This window comes from Dromaius novaehollandiae, chromosome 8, assembly GCF_036370855.1.
Source record: "Dromaius novaehollandiae isolate bDroNov1 chromosome 8, bDroNov1.hap1, whole genome shotgun sequence".
In the NCBI taxonomy this organism is placed as follows: Eukaryota; Metazoa; Chordata; class Aves; order Casuariiformes; family Dromaiidae; genus Dromaius; species Dromaius novaehollandiae.
Genome location: NC_088105.1, coordinates 30,627,407 through 30,648,263, shown reverse-complemented (window position 1 = coordinate 30,648,263; position 20,857 = coordinate 30,627,407). Strand labels below are relative to the sequence as shown.

General features: G+C 51.6%; 1 protein-coding gene across 4 annotated transcripts in view; it reads right to left on the bottom strand.

Annotated features, from left to right (window-relative positions):
- Positions 1 to 20,857, bottom strand: part of RNF220 (ring finger protein 220) — a 236,285-nt gene that overhangs the window by 58,026 nt on the left and 157,402 nt on the right. For all 4 annotated transcript variants that reach the window (XM_064516113.1, XM_064516112.1, XM_064516114.1 and 1 more), the window contains 3 exons: positions 18,115 to 18,160; positions 7,304 to 7,399; positions 2,144 to 2,186 (listed from right to left, as the gene is read on the bottom strand). In XM_064516113.1, coding sequence (XP_064372183.1) covers positions 2,144 to 2,186; positions 7,304 to 7,399; positions 18,115 to 18,160 — 185 coding nt within the window. The remainder of the gene's footprint in view (positions 1 to 2,143; positions 2,187 to 7,303; positions 7,400 to 18,114; positions 18,161 to 20,857) is intronic.

The window sequence follows — 20,857 nt, the reverse complement described above, 5'->3', positions numbered from 1 at the left end:
AAAATGAAAAGCCAGATGTCTTTGGACAAGTCCTACATAATTTCTGTCAATGTAAACTAACAAGGATGAGGAAACCATTCTCACAGAGCAAGCTATAAAATTTTGTGATTGATTAGAAGCTCATTAAGACACAAGATATAAACAAATAAGCATTTTTTTCTGATGCACTCAAGTGTTCTCCATCTGGAGCAATACTGCTTAAATAACTGTTTAACAATAATGTGGCAAAGCTTATGAATACTGCAAAGTTGGTGTAAACAACTGGAGAAGGAAACAAGAAAGCAGGCAGAGTTCAGTGCTCACAAATATCAAGTCACATGCGTAGAAAGAGGCTGTGTAACCTATCCAGCTGCCTGGCTGGATACTAATCCAACAGCATAGGAGCAAACTAGGCATCACTGTGGGTTATGTTCTGGGAACAGTAATAATCAGTCCTAAAAAGCTAAGGTCAGAAGGAACTAATTTTGATCTAGATTGACCTTCTCTGTGACCTAAAGTCAAACACTTCAGCTGATCATTTCTACATCCAGTTCCCTAACTTCTGGGCCTAGCTAGTATTGTTAGGGTATATAAGAGAATGTATAGGAAATATCAGAGCTATAATGCCATTATAAAAATCAACCAAATGCCCTCACCTAAAAGATGGCTGTCATTTCTGCTCACTGTACCACAGAGAGGATACAGGAAAAAAAGGTTTCAAAAAAAACCTGAATGTGCTGTACAAAACTGCCAACCTCCCCCTAGGTGATAAGCCCAGGTTCACAAAAACATCCAATAATAGGGCCCAAGAGAGGTTCCCAGCTTGCAGCCTACATAGATTGTGCTGTAACCCTACTTTGGGCCAAAGTCAGAAGCATAAGCACTATTGAGCCAGGTCAGCAGAGGATGCTGTCATCAAAAGCTTTACTTATACTGAAAAACTCCACAACACCAAGAACCTCACAAGCCTGGCTGATATTTTTTGTTTGTCTTCATAAGGTAAGTGCATGCTGTGCACTGAGAAAAGGTGTAAGCTTAACCTGAGCTATACAAAAATGATGAAGAAGCATTTGGCATCACTGGCTTCATAGAGCTTTGAATCTCTTCACTGTATCACTTAACAGACCTTCAAGAGTTCACGTTTTTTGCGCTCAGAGTCATATTTAAAAATCTCCAAGCCCGTTCTGGATTCAGTTATGTATCACTTAACAAAGATATTGGGCCAGAAACTTAATAATACTTCTATTTGTTTAAGACCATGCTAAACATGCAGTACTTCAAATTCAAGCAACTGTTTTGGTATCAGTATGATTCAAATCCTTTTGCCATTTTGTTTAAAACATCTTTATCTTTTCCTAAATAAACTGCATCAGCACAAGGTCACTGGTGTTATCTTAAACCATCAAGGAAGGAAGTTCAAAACTAACAAAACTCCTGCTACCCTGAACAACGGAACAGTGACTGAACCGTACTACAGCAACTACAAGCAATACAAAATTAGAAGATAAAGTATAACTGCAACTGTTTAAATGATAAGTTCTGATCTCTTTGCACTTTGAGAAAACAATCTCAACTTCTTTTGTTCAAGTAAACAAAAGTGTAATATTTTCAACTTTTTTTTGATTAACAAACACAAAGATGGGAATTCCTCTCAGTGAAATAAAGTGACTTCAGGTTTATTTGACTTTTAAATACTAAAGCACTTTTTACTGGATTTACTTGTTTACTTGTTGTTCTGAACACCTGGAAATAAAAGAACAGAAGTAACATGCCAGCGTCTGCAGGTCTGAGAGGAAAAACACAGGATGACGTCAGACACGAGTGTGCTCAGACTGCTGGTTTAAAAGTTTACTACAAGACCTTGATTCTGCCATGTGATTCACGAAAATACAGTAGCCCGGCCACGTAATTTCAAACACAGGACTCGGGGCCTGCTTTTAAAGTCATTTCTGGGATCCCAGCAGCAAAACCTGTTTCCTCCAGGAAGTCACAACTCGCAGGATCTTATCCTAACACAACGTGACCAAAACACCGCCTCCCGCGCGGCAGCGCTCAGGGGCGGCCGCGGCCCGCCCGGGGCCTGCGCGGCTCGGGAAGCATCGCCCCGCGGGGCACAGGACGGGGGCCGCGGGGCCGCGCCGGGCAGCCGCCGCCGCGCACTCACCATTCAGCCGGGTCTGCCTGTTCGCTCGCACCCGCAGGAAGGTCTGCAGAGGAGAGACAAGAGCGGAGAAGTGTCAGGGCCCCCGGGCGGCCTCCCCCGCCAGACGACAGCAGCCCCCCCCGGTAAACAAGGCCCGACCCGGTCCGCCCCCGCCCCGCTCATCACCGTCCCCGGGCCTGCTCCCCCCTCCCCCCGCACCCACCTCTTCCCGGCCCCCGCCGCCGGGCCCCCTCCTGCCGCTCTGCATAGCCGCGGGCGCCGCGGGCGGCTCGCGGGGCGGCGGCCCCGGGGCGGCCCCCCTCGCGCGGCCGGGGATGCGGGCGGATACGGCGCGGCCCGGTAGGCGCCGCCGATCAGCCCCCAGCGGCCGCCGCCATGTTGGCCCCGGTCATGTGACCCGCCGCCGAGCGGGTGAAAGTTCACCAGGAAACCGGCGGGGAGAAGCGCGAGAGGAGGAAGTTCCCATGGCAACCGACAGGCGGCAGCAGGGCCCACGCAGCCCCGGCCAATCAGTGCCCGGGGGGCAGCTAGAACCCAAGGGTACCCGGCCAATCACCACCCAGAGGGCAGCTAGAACCCAAGGGAACCTGGCCAATCAGCACCCAGGGAGCCGCTAGACTCCCCAAGGGCATCTGGCCAATCAGCACCCAGAGGGCATCTAGAATCCAAGGGAACCTGGCCAATCAGGGCTCTGGGGCAGGTAGACCCCAAGGCACCTAGCCAGTCAGGGCCGTGGGGCAACTGCACCCCAAGGTTCCTTGAGCTAATGAGAGGCCCAAAGGCATCCAGCCAATCAGGGCCCAGAGGCACTTGCATCACCAAGGTTCCTTGCCCAATCCAGTGCACCCCAAGATTTCCTGCCCAATGAGGGATCAGAGATGTCTGGACCCAAGGGCCCCTGGCCAATCAGGGCCCAGGAGGACCCAGGCCTACCCAATGAGGAGGCACTGGGTGTGCCTCGCCCAGCACCTGGGCCTGCGGGTGAGCAGGCTCCGCACGGCCCCGGCTTGGTGTTACAAGCAGCCCTGATGGAGGCAACTCACCTGCCTGAGGTTAAATCAAGCGACAATCCTTGTGGGACTGGACTTGGAAACAATATCACAAATGCGTAGGTTGTATAATGTATGAAAATTCCCTTAAAATCCTTAAAACACACCTTCCTCAATATGTGTTTTCTGCACATACGTGTACTCCCATGTTGTGCCCTCACCGCATCCAGTGCAATCAGGGCAGGCAGCAAAGTTTTGCTACACTTAAAAAATGCAGCCACTAAGGGGAGCTTTTTATTATGTGCCCTGTGTGCACGGGCGGGCAGGCGATCAGGGCACGACGGACCCCTCCAGACGGGACCGACCCAAATCCATGGGGTCTGAGCTCTTCTCAGCCTTCTGCCCGCGGCAGCGATGGCCCGGGGCGGCTGGCGCTGCTGGGAGGCCTCACCAGTGCCGCGGGCATGGAGGCGTCCCACAAGCTGCTCATAGATTTCGAGCCGCTTCAGTTGGGAAAAGGCAAGATCTGCAAGATGCACATTACGGAGAGGATTATTTGGGGGTAGAGGGATGTCATTCCTCCTTAACAACGTCTCCACGGCTGCATTCGCTCTGATACAATAAGCCCGCGTGCGCTTTACTGGGGTCTTGTTAGGGGCTTTAGCCGTATTACCGGAGGCACGCGGGTCGCTGAGGAGCACCCCTCAGTGACGAACCCCCGCGGGCTGTGAAGGGCTTTTGGTCCATCCCCAAAACGCACGTGCCGAGGGCAGCGCTGAGCCGGGAGGGCCACGAGCGCCACCGGGGCGCTGGGCAAGCCAAGCGTGATTTTGCTGTAATTTTGTCGATGGTGTAATTTTGCCCAGCTGCCCCGGCAGAAATACGGATAACACTGATGCTGTCAAAATGCAGCGCTGGGAAAAAAAGGGACACGGATTAAAAAGCCGTTTTTAAAAGCCTCATTGCCTCTGCGTGACTGCAGCCTGCTTGAGTCATGAAGAACTGTCACCTTCCCATTTGCTCTTCAGCTCTTTTTCTTTCTGCATTTCAACAAAACTGTTCAATCAAAACTGACTAATGAATCTCTTTCCAATGTCCATCGGCAGATGTGGCGAGGTCTCAGGAACTAGCAAAGGGGTAGGACAGAGCTAGAAATCAGGTAGGACCAGTTGCTAGACAAACAAAACCCAATTTGTTACCCCTCTCCTTTGCATAGTCCTCAGACTTTCTTTGTTTGAAGCAAATCTACATTTTGGGTCTCCAGTCTGACATCTGATAAACTGCCTTCTATATAGGGGAAATGAAAACAAACAAACAAAAGATTTCTTTTGCCATATCAGAAGATTTTGGGAAGTTAGCAAGTTCAGGTGCTGGCCTGTAAGCCTTGCAGAGCGCTCACTTACACAGTACATCCCAGCTCTCTCTGCAAGTTGAAATGCAGATGTATTTTCATACATGTGCTTTCTTACAAAATGAAAGCTGCTGATGGTTGTTTTTACCCTTTTAACTAATTCAGCTGTGTTTCAGGATGCATGCTTGCCCTTGTGGCTCAAATAGAAGGAGCTGAGGCTTTCCTGGACAAAGTTTTTAGGCTTTCGTTCATACTTACTCCACATGTTACTCAGCCACAAATGTCCTGCAGGCTCAGCTGACCCACTCAAAGTGCTCTCCGTGCTAGCGGAGGAGCCTGAAATGTTATCTCTGCAGTATGGTGAACAACTTATAATTTGCTGTTGCTTTTTCCACTTTTTCCAACAAGCAGGGCCACTAAAAGGGCTTTATTTTTTCTTGGAGCACAGGAAAAGCCCTGGGTGACAGGACACACTGTGTGTAGGAGGAGCACCCCCACTTGGCCCATACCATGATGTCCTGCACCACACGAGCTTCCATCACCTTGGTCAAAGCAGTGTCTGCATACCAAACACCAGCAATCAGGCTGGGCACAGGGGAGGCAGGGGAGAGCCAGCCCCCCACGTCTTGGAGCTGCCCCACTGCCAAAACTGTGGCTCCCTCTCAGCCCAGGGAGCAATGTGAACACAGTCCAAGTGATAGGCAATCCAGCATTTCTGTAGCTTCCTATTCACAAGCCTCCTTCCTCATACTTCATGTATATTCACAGGGTAAGTAAGCATGAGGACTAAGAAAACCAAGCCATAGGAATTGTGAAAACCTACACATCAATAACTCATATTCTAGTATTTTACTAATACAGCGTATATTTGCTATTAGATCATAAATAACATAAAGAACATTCATAGTTCCAGCACACCTCTGCATATGAAAAGCTAAATTTTGCAGCTCTTAATGTCTCAGTGAGAGTCTTTTGCTCTGCTTCCCAAGCATTTTGCTAGCTAAGCCAGGAGGAGTAAATTCTCATTCATACTGTGGCTTTATGAAGGCTACACTGAGGCTTTACACAGCCCTGGCACCCACCCTAAGGTCCCTTTACACTGCCAGACCAGCATAAAGCAGCATAAGGGTAAATGAAAATCAGGCCCCAGAGGTCTTTTCTCCCTGCAGTGCAGACTTACAACTCCCATTACACATTTGCATTAAGGGCTGCAACCCTCCATAAAATACACCGACAAACTTAAAACACATTAGAGTCTAGCTAGACTCAGCACATAGAGGGGGCTTCTGCTGCGAATATTTGTCCTCAAGTATGACATAATAAAAATTTATAGGAACAGAGGACTGCAAGGGACCACCAATTTCACAGACACTGAAGTCAGGAGACACGAGAAGGGAGGGGTATTCTCAAATGAATGGGGCCACTGCAAAAATCTCTTCCACATCCTTTTGGGAAGAATATTATTTATTTATCAGCCCTCATAAAGAGGCAGAAAAGAGAGCAGAATTACCTGAATCACACATTCCTGTGTCTTCTGCAGGATTTGCTTCTTTTACTTTGCACTAGGTTTCATCATTGATACAAGGGTAAAGGGAGCATGATGTGCCACCAAATTGTAACCAAAGACCTTCACTATAAACTGGGCTATGTGGCAGACAGAGGAGGATCTGGCCCATATTTGGTAGAATAACCAATAAATAGAATAAATAGAAAAAACAATAAAGAGGGCAGAGGACAGAATAATGGGCAACAAATGTGCAAATCTGGTACTAATAGGAGCCATCTTCAAGTATACATGCTTTAATTGGGGCTGCTTGGCTGGACCCCTATCACTGGTCACCTGCCTCTGCCTCTGCAGATCCAAACGCAGCCCTGGCACATGTGACAGTGGCCAATGTGGGAAGGCCTGACCTGTCTACCTGGCCTTGGGCATAGGATATCATGGCAAAGCACTGGAGGATTTAGGGGGATGGACTTATGTCAAGCTGGCACAGCCATGGCCCACCCAGCCCATCTGCATGGCAGGTGAAGGCATGCTTGCATCGATGCTAAAGACTTCAGCTATTTTATCTGCTGCCTTTTGGAGTTTACTTGAAGCCAGTGGCTGAGCACAGGCTTGCAGCCAAACAGTTTGGATGTGTGATGGGTTGGAGTCAAGTGAGCCAGTCTGCCCCCAAAATGCAGACAGCCTTACAAGCAGAACTGTACTCCTACTGCTGCTTTTCCCTCCTTCCTCTGCTCCATCTCCCTGAACTTTACTCACTGTATTGCACCAAGTCAAGACCTCCTGCTCCTCTGGGCAGAGTACATTTTCTGGCAAGGGTATAAAACACGCTGGCATGACTACAGATGCTCCAAAACTATGCGTGTTTTTGGGTGGGAGTCACAAGTCAGTTTGCTGGGCAGTGGCAGACCAGTGAAATTGAGAATTTTGTCCTGCTACAGGCTGACATCATTCACTGTTTTACAGAAAAGTCACTTCTCCAAAAGTTTCACGGTGGCATGGGCCAGGTAGTGACAAACATAGCCATGACAACTAGAGGTGTGATGAATAAAATGTAACAGAAACTACCACAAAGATTTAATGTAGTTTTGCAGGGCTGTTGTGTAAAATCAGAGCTAGGTGGACTCTACAGACACACAGCACACTTTCACAGCCACGTGGGGGACAAGGTGTTGATGTCTCACTCTGTAGGCAGACGAACTGGGACACCGGTGTGGAGCAGAGAGCCAGTGCACTCACTCACGGAGAGCTGCAGACGCTAGGCCAGCTGGTTCCCTGTCTAAGGCTAAGCCTAACGACTGTATCTGCCTGCTTACCTGGTATCTGTCCGAGTGATGGATGTCATCTGAAGAGTGGGGCGATGCTGTCGGAGAATCTCCTTCCCGCTTGATTGAGGCCGACAACAAAATTGACTGCAAGAGAAAGGAGAAATTCATGCTGTGAGCACTGCCCAGCTCGCCGCCCTTCGAGAGCGTGTCTGCTGGGCTTGGGGTAGCGCCGGCACTGACTGCCCGAGTGCAGGTGGCCATGGTGCTTCATGTGGGGCCATACCCTCTGCCCCACGGCAGACTGGGCTGTCAGGGTCATGGCATGGGCTGGCTGCGTCTTCCTGCCCTGGGCGCTCCTATGGCCCATTCTGTACCCAGCTGCAGTGGCTGCCGGCAGCACCGGTCCCTGCTGTTAGCTGCTGCCACGCTGCTGGAGACGGTGTGGGAGGAAGGGTGGTGGGAGCACCCCGTATTCTGTGCATGTGCAAGGAAAGCATGTGTGCATCCCTGGGCCAGAAAGCTTGCCTGGTGCATATGGTCCAGGGAGGCAACGGCAGGGTCACGGCAGTGAACGGCTTTAACCGTGCCTCTCCTGCCCTGGGAGAGCATCTTGAATGCAAGGCTCCCCCGTGAGCACCCGGTAATTTATCTCAGGTGTGTAGCATCAGAGCACTGCATGGATGCACGCTGCCCTGTAGATGCCACATGGCATCCATGAGATGCCCTGATATAAAGACCACACCAGCAATACATATAAATGATACGGTGGCATGAACGCACGCTAACGTGGAACAATGTTAAACTGCGCTTGTCCACCAGTCTAAGTCCCACTAAATCTCTCGATACCTTTGTAAACTGCACTAAAGCTCTCAACGCCTCTGCAGCACAACTGCCCCTTCGTTCCGTAATGATGCTATTTATTTTAATAAGTAGCACTGAAAAAAAGGGCCTTTTAGAAGGTTAAAAAGATCAGTGATATTTGAGAAACAAGAAATCACTGATAAACTTCAAGTCAATAGTAGGTAAGTCTAAATTCTACACACAATGAACTCCAGTGGGAAAATTACTGCAGGAGTTTGACAATATTTTAAAAAATGTACACTGGGTTGTAAGTGAACTTTATTATTAGCAGAGTTTGAGAGAAAAATCCAATTTAAAATTCTAATTTAAAATATAGATTAGCTAAACTGGATTAAATACAGTAAGACAATATACTGTAAAGAATATAAACAGTAAATGCAACTCTCCAGATGTTTGTTTCTAAGAATCAGCTGGCAAGATTCGACAATAAATGACTGCTCAGAGATGTGTATGTTTGCAAAGGGAAGTGTAGATATCATCTGAATTGGACAGGTCAAGTGTAGTGACAACATTATTAAAAAGCATAATACCTTGGAGAAAGGCAAGTATTCCAGAAACATTTGCCTCTGGGCTGAAATGAAATGTGAACAAATGTGCATTTTTCGGAAAGATATGAGCAAGTGGAAAAATGACTCAGCATACAAATACGTTTGGCCAGCAGGATGCGATCCCCAGGCTCCGACAGCGCTCCCAGCAAGCGGAGCAAGCCGGTGCGGGTGGCACGGGGATGCAGGGAGGGCACACGCAGGATGGAGGCAGGCAGGGCAGGTTTGGGAGGGCGGGTTCGATCCCAGGTGTGCCACGGGGTGAATAACCCCTCCTGCCGACGCTGGGGCTGGGACGCTGGGACGGGGACATCACATCATCTCGGCACTGGGACTGCCTGTCTCCCCTGCACCCTTGGGTCCGTCGGGGGCTGGTGGTGCCCCAGGGGACCGGGCTGCATCCAGAGACCCCCCAAGAGGCAGAGAAGGGACAGGCGCTGCCCTGTCCCAGCCTCACGCGGTGGCCGAACCTAACCGGTCCCACCGCGGCGACCGGTTTCGATGAGTGGCTCATTTGTTCCTGGAAAAGCCCTGTAACAGCCATGCGAAGCTGCCAGGAGAATTTCTGCAGAGCACACGCCCTAAGCTCTTGCTGTTGTTTAGTTTTTTTATTTCCTAAAAGGAGAATGAGGACAATTCTGGAAGAAGCAGGATTGCAAATGTCCTATGCAACAAAGGGACGGGGGCTCACAGCCTGCGGGTGCGATTTGGAACAACAGCCCTGACTGCGGCGGCGTCAACATCCTCCTCCTCCTAGAATAAGCAAAGCATCCTGGAGCTGGGAGGGTTAAATGCATTTTGTCTTCCAATGTATTCTAGAGAAGGGGAAAAAATACCCATCTCCCCATTCTTTGGCGACAGACAGACAAACCCTCCCTGCCTTCAGCTCCCCCCTCAGCTTCTGGTAGCTCTAATCCAATATTATTATGTGAAAAATGGTTGGGCTAGCTATGGAGACAGTAAATTAAACGTTATGTATTAGTTTTTAGCGTGTGGTCCCAGGAAGAACGCTGGCCCCATTTATTCCACAAACCTCCTGAGCACCATGGCGATGACCTCTGGAAAAACGCAGGGCTAAACTAATCCCAAAGATGTCAATCTCGAGGCCTCTTCTACATACACTTGCAGTTTAGATTAATAAACTGTCTATTTTTAAATTGTGTGCAAGCACTTCAATTCTAAATACCTCGCCGGCATGTTAAACACAGCGTTAGAGATGCCAAGTCACACTTCCCCTTCACTGTTAGGAAACTTGACTTCATTTGTTTTTCTCATTTCCGCGAGATGTGGCACACTTTGCCTTTCAGCCCGTGCAGGCAGGACTGCCGCCACGGCGGGCTCCAGGGCTGAGGCATTAGGAAAGGCACTTGATACCAGGGTGACTTCCATTTCTGCATTAGGCCAGCCTCTCCGCCAGCCTAATTTTGGCCTCTTTTTTTCCCCAAACTGCCGTGTCGGGGCTGCCTCCCCAGCCCTAAGTGGCCGGGATGCACTCAGCGCAGTGCTCTGCAAGCCCCGGCGCGGAAACATCCCTTTTCTCCTTGAGCTCCCAGCAAGCTCATCCCTGCTGGGTGGCCAGTGAAGCCCAGCATCCCCTCCGGGGTGAGTCCGAGCAGGGTTATGCCAGCGAAAGCACCTCCTCCCCTCCCCAGGACCCCCTTCCCCAGCTCCCGGCGTGAAAGACGGAGCAAGGGCCTCGTGCGAGTGGCCATGCAGCCTCATATTTCTCCCTCCCCTTTAAATCATCTCTCCATTGGGTAAAGGCACTCTCTGTGGAGGTTATAAACCCTGAGAGGATCAGCCTGAGCATTACACCTGGGGCAAGCTAAATAAAAAAAGGTCACCGGCGCTTTTTAAACATGGACAAAAAAGCAGTAAAATGTGTTTGGAAAAAAAAATCTGGCATTAAATCATGACTTTTTGCCTGGCTTGCCTCATTAAAAGTGGCCTTTTGGAAGGTAAAATTATCATTGTAAGTGATAAGATCTTTAAGAAAATAATTCACGGCTTCTTCACCCTTTAATATGATAGCCGCCACCGGCTAATTTTTTTCTTAATGGCAACGAGGCCATCAATCTTGTCCCAGCCATGTACTCACTCCTTCCTGCTCCCCCCTGCCGAGCCGGGCAGCCACGGCCCCAGCTTGGCTCACTGGGATGAGCGTCTGTGTCCTCCGGATCCAGCCTCGGTGCCTCCCCCCGGCCGGCACGGGAAGCTCGCGGCTGGCACCCAGACGTGCCAGGCCGAGGCTGGGCGTGCGCGTGGCCGCGGCGGGACCCCTTAGTCGTGTTCCAGCTTTCTGAGGGGTCCGAACTTCCTCTGGTCTCCCCTGCTAACCCTCACAGACTGCGCAGTCCTGCAGAGCTGGGCTGCGAAGCCTGGGGATGCTTCAGCAGCTTCATTTCAATCCTCAACAATATATAGGGTATATATATAAATATAAGGGCAGGTTCTGCACAGATGAGACGTGAATAATGCAACCGGTGTGGCAGCTGTTAGGCTCTGAGTGCAACGCTCCCCTGCCTGCCCGTGGACGAGCTCCTCTGTGCGCGGCTGGAGCAGCCCGCAGCCGTTCAGAGCCGATGCCGGCTGCAGGCAGAGCCGGAGGCAGCTCGGGAGTCCCAGGAGAAGAGGAGTCCCGGCCGGGCAGCGGCTCCGGCAGCAGCTGGCAGGAGGAGGAAGGCAATGGCTGGGGTTGGGAGACCTTCTTGGCCTTGGCACTACCAGTGGGTTGTGCCCTGGGCCAGCTCACGGGTGGACACAGGTGCGGCGTGGAGCAGCTGTAATTCAGCAGAGAATTTGGTTTCTTTAGAGATGTGTTTCCGCAGCCCAGTTCCACCCCAGGGGAGCTCGTGCGTGTTCAACGTACACACCTGGAGGCACCGACCCCAGCTTGGCACCCTGTGCATGTGGCTCCACACTTGCGTGCCAGCAGCGTACCGTGCACACGCAAGGACACACGAGCCAACATGTCCCGACCTGCACAGACCATGTGAGCGGAGGGGACGCGTGCCAGCATGCAGCCGCTGGGCCGAGGAGACGGATGGAAACTGCCCGCGCGCCGCCCCCAGCCCCAACCACCTTGGCTCCCGGCAGACAAGGCAGGTGTCAGCGCGGGGAGAGCCGGCCAGCGCCTCCGACACTCTGCTTCCTTTCAAGGCCAGTCATTTGAGAGTATTAAAGCGCTGGACTCCTGCTTTCTGATAGCCCTGGAAAAACACAGGGAGTCTATTTTTCTTAAACAATCCATCACAGCTGCTGTCAGCAGAACAAATACCCTAACCCCGCTTTTTATGTATCTATATGGCCTTTTTTTTAATCTATATTTTGGCACAAAGTGTTCCCTGCTTGATGCATTCAGCTTTAACTCTGCTGTCTAAATAGGTACTTATCACTTAACATGGAGGTGATGGTTTGACATGTTTTCTGTCTCCTGCCCTCCCCTCCACGGTAGGGAAGCCGTCAAAGTGTTGCTAATAGCTGTTATCACTTGGGAACTGTAACCCGAAAGCAATGAGTGATACCAGGCCTTGCTGTGATTTTTTCCCCCTTACTCTGCTAGCCATTTTTCCATGTTATTGCTTGATGATCCCTGACACAAAGATGCTAGTGTTAGAGCTGAGTTTCCCAGAAGCTTCCAGAAGGTCCAGATTTGCTTCTAGGAGAGTTAGAGGCAAAGTCATCCAGTGGCTTTTAGCTGGCGGAGATGGAGGTGGGGTGGAGCTGGGGATGCACAGCTTAAAGGCAAGACGGGTGTTAACGGAGAATGGAAATAATGGTATCAGCAGCCTGCTGGTCTTCACTGAAGGCTTCCAGTGGTTTGCAGCTGTACCAAACTTACAGAAATGTGAGCTACTGATTTATTTTTGTTCATGCGATGCTCACACCTGGGACTGCAATTGAGCTCTGGGTCCTTTTGGAGAAGGCAGCAGCTACGCAGTGGGAAAAGGAGCCCTTCTGGCAGGGTGGCTTATCAAAGCCAGAGGATGGAGAGGGAAAGAGATCTGGCCAAGGTCTCCCAGCCCATCTGTGGTGGAGCCGGGGCAGAAATGCAGACCCCCTCCAGGATCCAGTGCACCAGACCACCTCCGTCTCCACTCTTCCTGCCGAACGTGGTGTCTCCGCCAGCCTAATGGGAGGGCACAGCTGTGTGGCCCAAGGGGAGCAAGGGGCTCTGTTTGTTCATCGGGTAGTTTGTTTTATGGAAGAAAACCTGGCAGAGTTTTTTTTGGAGTGGCTCTGGTATTCATCACCCCGGACTGGCAGGGAGCATGGCCAGCCTAGACTCATCCTAGGTAATTTCCCCTCCTTCGCATATCTGTGGACTGCTCTCATGTCCCCTGCTTGGCTGTAGCTTTGCCACAGTGTTTGGCTTTGCCTTTTTAATCTTTCCTCATAAATCACAGTTACAGATGGAGGGGGAGGAGGGAAGAGGCACAGATATTTGGAGTGACTTCCCCAAGGCCCTCCAGTGAGTCAGTGACATAAGAGAAGGAGTTAAAACCCCAGGGCCCTGACACCAGTCCCCGGTTCCTACCACCAGACACGATATGGAGAAGTTAAATGATTGTGCTAGAAATTTCATCTAGAGCAAGGCAGCTGGGAAGGGCTTAATACAGACATTCTGTCAAGGTTTAAGGCTCCAAATCTCGCTTGCTTCAAAGCTCTTTCTCCTTGGAGGGCTTTAGTGGTCAGATTTCCCTCTAGGTGCTGTAATTCTCTCTCAAACTGCTCTACAAAGCCGTAAAATAACGGGAATAGGTGGGGGAATCAAAGGGCTCTGGCACCGTGGCTCGGTTCCCAGCTCAGCCGGAGGTCTCCATGCCGCACGCTGGCTGCCCGCCCACCAGCACCCTCCGAGAGGCTGGGTGCAGACCTAAGCAAACTGCCCGCAAGCACTTGCTGGGAGCGTGACATGGAATTTATTCCTGGCCACTCGCTTTGGTGTTTGTTTGCAGCAAGAGCCAGCGCACAGCGGGCTTGTTAGCAGCCAAGGCAACTTGCATTCGTGTATTAGGAAGCATCAGTGGCAAACGAATGCTGAACTCGCAGTAACCACCAGGGCACTTTGTGGAGCTCAGTCTCCCCCTTCAGTGGTCAGTCCCAGCAGTGTCAGAGGGGATATGAGAAAGTTTGGGGGATGCTGTTAGGGACATTCCTTCATGCCCCTCGAGGGGTGACAGCAGGGGCTGGGTTAGGGTTAGGGTTAGGGTTCTCCTCTCTGGGAAGAGATCCTATTGCACCCAGATGATATCCCATGGAGGGAGAGCCACAGGAGGCTGGACAGGCAATGGCAAAGAAGTGCTTTTAGGTAGCTACGAGGACTTGGGAACACTGATTCTGGGTCACAGCTGGCTGCTCAAGTAAGAGCAGGAACAGCCAAATTTGCACTTCTTATACCCCTAACCAACCCTGGTCAGATTTAGGGTGCCACAACATGCTTTCCTCTCCTGCACAACTCTGCGTGGGAGAGGCAGCCAAAGAGAGCAGCCGATGGGGAAAGGCAAGACCTGGGAATAATGCCGAGGAGAACTGAACTCTGCTGGCGGCCATGTAGAGACTCTTGGGCAACCAAGAGCCTGGCCAGAGCGTGTGGTGGTGTCTGTATGCCTCTGTAAGACATCCCTGCTGCCTGGCCTGCCTGATACACGGCTCTGCCCATGCTGGGAGAGTCCTGCAGGGAAACTCTGGGCTGGAAGAGGTCTGGAGCACGGCTGGCTTGGACACATGTTCAGAAAATGCCCTCCTGAGTGACTCTGGAGATGGATTTCTCCATGGTGACTGAAGGCTACAGTGAAAGGTTAGCGTATAATGTCCAGCCCCAGTCCAGAGAGTCAGACCATGAAGCCGTGGTTTCTAGCTCAACAATAGCAAGAACATCCTCCATCACTTCCGATGGCCCTGAAGTTTCTGTTCCCACTCACACTGAAACTTCTTGTTGGTGAAGAATTGCTTTTCCCACACCTCCTTCTTCTCCCGGTCTCTCACTCAGACTTGTCATCCAAGAAGGGCACTATGGGGTCCAGGACTCTCCTCAAAGTCCAATGCCTGAGGAAGACTTTTTCCAGAGCAGGACCACTGGGTGTGCTTTCTGCAAAGGAGAGGTGCTTTCTGCACCTTTTTGCACCTCTGCCTGCTGCAAAGCACGCTCACAAGGCAGCCCAGCAAATGCAAGCTGTCACCTTGACTTGTCAGGGCTTGATGGGCTCCTGGGTCCTCAGCAACCTGAAGATCAAGGCACCAAGAGCTACCCCAGGCCTTGGGGTGGGTATCAGACCCTGTGTGTCCCACTCAGCAAGGCCACTGGCAGCTGTCAGGTCCTGGAACTGCAGCTGGGAGTGGGGAGGAGACAGTGGTGTTCCTCTTGTCATCTAAGGGCTGAGGGCCCTCTCGCTGACATCAAGCAACCATCTCAGGCCCTATTTCCCAGCCGGTGGCTGGCAAAGCCCAACTTAGTGTCACCTGCTTTCCTAGCTAAGTGGCATCAGGGGTGGATAGAAATATCATCCCAAGTTTCTCAGCTGCTTGTCCAAGTGTTTTGTCCACACTGGCATACTATGATCGACGGGGTTTGGTCTCTAACAGAAAGCAAACAAGGACACTGAGCAGTGCAGGGCAATTTGGTGCTCAGCACTGCCCTTCGGGCTGCCTTCGCTGCAGCCGAGCGGTGGAGAGGGAGCCCAGGCACCAAGCAAATGTGTTGGCCAGAGCCCCTGAGTTCACAGCCTTCGCTTGGCTGTCACTGCCTCAGCCAGCTCTGATAATAGAGGAATTTGATACAATAATCCTGCATTCATCACATCCTATGTTGAGTGATTGGATTTTCTTTGACATATTGCCATGAAAATTGACCCATTGCAGTGAGTGACAGCTCTTCAGGGGCAGGAAAGCAGTGAGCAAGGAACATGCGTTTACATCTGGGCTTTTATTGCCAGGGGAGGCTTTTGCTGGGCTAGCAGCAGGGAAGGGATGGGAGCAGAGCCAGGAGAAGGGTGGGTGGGAGTTGAACCACCAGTCTCCAGCTGTGCCAGCCCCTGCTCCCCGGGGAGAGCCTCAGCCAGCGCAGAAGCAGGGACAGCCCATGAGACTTTATGCAAAGGTCCTAAACAAGTCCTAAAGTGGTCTTAAAGCCACTGGGGTGGAGTGGTGACCGTGGAGGTAACACAGCCAGCCCGCACCCCATGCCACCTCCCCTGTCCCTGAGCTGGGACTCCATCGAGGGTGGCCCAGAGGCCCTGCTTTGCCCTCAGTGTGTCCGGTGGAACTTCAGAGAGGGACTTCATATCCCAACAGGCTGCTCCCAGCCTGTGTTGCAAATGCTCAGCAGGCACAAAGAAAAAGAAGCGCCTCGTCTCCCCACCACCCTCCTCCTAAATCCTGCGTAATTACAAAGGGGCCTTTAATACCAAGCTAACATGAAGGTGAAAGTGTTGTGCCACACAGGACTTGTCTCCCAGCAAAAGCCACCTAGAAATAATGAATCCTCCTGGGCTGAGAGGCTTTCAAGCTCTCTGAGAAGGGAATGAAAGATTTCCTGATTTCACCCTCTCCCTCCCTACTCTCATGGCTTCTTGAAGTTAATGTTCTTAGGCCTAGACGTGACGGGCAAAGGGAAGAGATCCATGTGTTGACAGGGGACGATTGATCTCTTTTACATAGAACGACTCTCCAGTCCCAGTTTAATCCCCTCGCTCAAGGCAAATGGGATTCTTTGTCAATGGAAACTTCAAAAGCCCAGCCCTGCTGAGAGATGGACCTTCTTCTTTATCTGGTGTCTGTCAGTCACTTGGTGTATTTCCCTCCAAACAGCTAATCTGTCTTCCTAACCTTCCTTCTCCCTCTCAGGCGCTGTATTTGGGACTGTTGAGTTATCTACACTCAGACCTGACAACAAGTGAAAGGGAAGCGTGCAAAATCTACATGCTTTTATTCTGTAGGTGCCCTTTGCAGCTCCTTCAAGACATCTAAAGACAGCTTCACAGGCTGTGGCTTTTCAGTGATGGTTGGGTTTGGGGATTGTTTTTTGCACTGCTTGTTCTCCATGAGGGAAACAACAGTGCCCAATTTACCTGCGAGATGCTGGGACAGTGGCCCATCGCTCCCAACACACAAGCCAGGAACTCAGAACTGCCAGCCTGGTCCTACCAGTGGCTCCCTTCTGCCCCAGCAAAGTCAGATCTCTGCTCGCTTATCAGTCTCCTCTGGGGCAGTGTCATGGGGGAGAGGGACAGTCATGTATGAGAAGGGTGTGCCAAAGGCGTGAAGCACTAGGTTGGATCACTGTGAACTGTATTTTCTCTTTGATGGTTGGGGAAATTGTTGGATTTATTCAGTAGGCATCACTGACAGCTGAGTGCTCAAGGCAGCACCGTGGCTCCCCTGCCCCTTGCCTGGTGGGTCAGACAAGGTGTTTATGTGGTTGCAAGACAGTCACTGAACCCCAATGGGGAAACCTAGAGCTGAAATTTCAGCCTCTGTTTCTAATGTCACATTCCAGGTGCTCCCAAACCTGCCCAAAGCTTCCAGAAGAAAAAGGAAACTGAGACTTGATGTTTATAGTATTAAAACCAGCAGAAAGATGGCTCCCATGAGAGCTCCCCTGCCCCTCCTGGGCTGGGCAAGCTCAGTGATGCAAGTGGCCTCCCTAGGCAGGAGCCCCGCTGGCTGGAACTGTGTGGCTGTCGTAAGTGGGCAGGTAGGGGAGCCTGGGCCCCCTGCCTTTACTCACCTTCGGGAGCACTACTTGCCACCACTCGCTTCACTTTCCGAAGTGGTCCAGTGTCCAGCTCCCTGCCACCCATCTGCCTGTCCAGGCTCTGGTCCTTCCCCCTGCCATGTCTAACGGCCAGCTAACAGCAACACTAATTAGCAAATGATGCTCTCTGCAATGATACCATGATGCTTTATGTATTTTGTACCTGGTGAGCAGGACTTTCAGAGCCAAAGGATGGGAGGTGGGTGTTGGGGAGGGAGATCCGGCTGAGGCAGGGTCTCTTTGGTATTTGGGCGCACACAGAGGGCTCCTTTCTGGTGCGCTTTGCGCCCCTTGCAGCAGTCCTGTGCCCGTCTTCCAACACTGGCATATGGCTTTGGCTCCAGTAACTCCTGCGCACGATTTTACAGTCTGAGCTCGGTGTGCGTGTGATCAACTCTCATCAGCTGTCATTAGACACAATCTGGAGACTGCTGGGTCCTCCAGCCCATGATCCCTCAGCTGTACAGGGAAGGGCAGAGCCTGTGCAGGGACTCGGCCGCTGCAGCCCCATAGGGGAATGGGGGGGCAGCTTCCCCCTGCGCTGGACAGACCCCAAAGCGTGGCCCTTTGTGGGGCAGCCCAGGGAGGCCCAGTTCCTGGGGAACACCAAGTAGGAGGACACGGTGTGGGCTGGGAGGGCAAGGGGGTGTAAACAGCATCCCTCCTGGGCGGAGGTGTGCTGAGTTTTGCTCACTTACCTTGGGGGTACCCGCTGCCATGGCATCCTTCAGGATGGAGTTCTTGCTGCCAAGAGAGAAGAGAACGGGATCAGAGTGCTGCGGCGGGCAAGGAGGGGGGGGAAGTAACGGAGGTTAAACAGCAGCGAGCGCAGCTCCTCCTCACCCTGCTCGGGGGAGCGCGGGAAGGAGGCAGGGCAGGGCAACCTATTTGTCCAGCCTAGGCTGGAATAAAGTGGTCCTAAAAGTGGAGCCACCCAAACCCAGACCCCGTCGCTGGCACGTGCCTGGCACGAGACAAATCCCAACTCTTCCCCTCCCCAGGGAACGCAGGGATCCTGCCCACGAGGCGCTGGGAAGAAAGCCAAAGAGAGGGGAACGGCGGGTGGTGAGCCCTGCCTGGGACCAGGCACCATAAAAAAAAGGGGAAAGGAAAGAGAGGGAAACGAACCCCCTGCAAAAAGCACAGGGAAAAGATCCCCTCCGCTCCAGCCAGGCTGTGGAGGCAGCAGCCCTGCCGGAGGCTGGAATGATTTGTTAATTCAGCTCGTTCTCCATTTAGCAGGGAAGGAGGTCCCCGTCACGGTGCTCCTCCTCGCCTGCCCTCGCCAGCGGGAGATGCTATAGATTTAATAACACCTTCCCCCCTCCAGACAGGTTAAACTTGAAACAATTACATATCAAAGCCGACATGGCGGGGAGGCCTGCACTGTAATTTTTTGGTTATTAAAGTAATCTCTCTCATGTAAATTCTCCTGCTAACATGCTGCAAACAGCATTAGGAAATAAATTATTTCCCCATGATTCGATTTGTCAATGCAAAGCACCTGCAGCAGGCAAAAAGGATCTTGAAATATGTTGGCAACCCCAGTGCCTGTGCTTGTAAGTGCGTGGTGGCGGGGCGGCTGGCTCCCCTCTCCCCATCGCCCCGGGGAGATGATGGATGGGTGGGCGGAGGGGGAGGTTAGCGGCTGGAGGCGGAGGTTGGGGAAGGAGGGGGATGGAATTGTGTTTAATAACAAAATTTGTATGCAAGCCTGCATCCCAGGCTAAGGATGAGTGATCGGCAGCCAGAAAGTATTAAAAAGCCTCGCTAAACAGATGCTGACAATAGAACAAGACATATCAAATCAGATCTACTTCAGAAACATTAATATACACACGCACACGCACACCCCCTGCGCGCGCGCACACGGATCCACACACACATGCTCCTTTCTTCTCAATCACAGCAATATGGGAGACATCAATAAATTTTTATGAGACTTTTAGAAGATCAACATGGTACTAGATGTGACAAAAAAGCAATGTGCCTGTCATGTTCGCTTTGTCGGGGACACTTTAGCCCCAGATGCCGAGCTGCAGTGGCAGCGGGGAGAAATTGAATTTGGCTGGCTTTAATCTGCCTTGATTTGGCAGATGGCTGGGTGTTATGAAATGAGAAGGGATGGAGGAAGGTGTTTTCTCCCAGGGCTACAGCCCCCCTCCTCTCCCAGTCCCACTGCCCTTGCCCCCCCAGCCCCAAACGGGGTGAGACGAGCAGTTATCCGTCAATCAGGTCACCCCAAACACCGGAGATGGAGGCTTTGCTAGAGCCCTGCTCCCGGCCCAGAGCCGCAGAGGCACTTTCAACGCTGATCCGCAGCCGAGCAGCTGCGGGTCCCGGGGCTCTTCGATCCATATGAGCAAGCGCCGACGTGTTCCTGGGCATCGGCTCCTGCTCAGCCACCGCTCCCCGGCAGGAGGGCTTTTCCCCCCACAATTTCCAGCGCTATCTTGACCTTCGGAGTGACCCAAAGTGTAAAACAACTTTTTTTGTTTATAATCCAAACCCCAGGTTAAAAAAACCCAACTCATTTCCTCCCTTTTCTTGCTAAAGGTGTTTAAAATTATTCCTTTTCATGAAAAAGAGGAAGAATCTCATTAATTCCTCCCAGAAATGGTGTTGGTGCCAGGAAACTGGTGTTTTGCAGAACGAGAGTTTCTCCGATCAGCCAAAAGGCGAAGCTTCTGCCATTGGGAACGGCTGACAGGGAAGCAGATCGATTTAAATAATTTGGGAGTGTCTATGCTTCATTTGGAGGACGATTAAGGAACCCCTCCCCTCCCTGCAATTTAGCCCCCACTCCATTAGGAGTCATTTGGGTTTTATTTATTGCCAGGGAGAGGTTAGGAACAGGCACAAGCCCCGGTCATCCAAGCCACAAGGCACTGGGTCGCTCCAGGGTGCAGTTTATCTCCCAGATCGCTACCACGGGCTTTCTTGCGCCCTCCTCCAGAGCATCTGGTGCAGCATGCTGGAGACAGGTCCCGGGCTACGGAGACCCTGGACTAATCCAGTCTGGCTGCTTTCCTCCGTCCCACTAAATAACCGCCTGAATTACAGACGTCGCAGCCTGCCGTGCCGCCGCTGGGCCCCGCAGGAGGCAGCGCGCTCCCGGGCAGCCGGAGGAGCGGGGAACGGCCTCCAAAGCGAAAGGCCATCGGCAAAGAGAAACCTTCCATTCCATAAACACTGCAGACAAATTAAAAATGGTAAAAGGGAAATCAAGACCTTTAAAGTTCAAACACTTTTCGGTGCCTTTTAAAGTTTTTCGCTCTAGGCCCTTGCAGAGAGCACAATCTTTGGAGACCTTGGAATTCTCTTTAATCACCAAGCCAGTCTGCAGTGGTCTGAAATGATTACACATTTACATAGTAATAACCCCAACACTCCCCACATTATTTCATGGCTAGCATATTTCCACTCGGCGAGTGATCCATG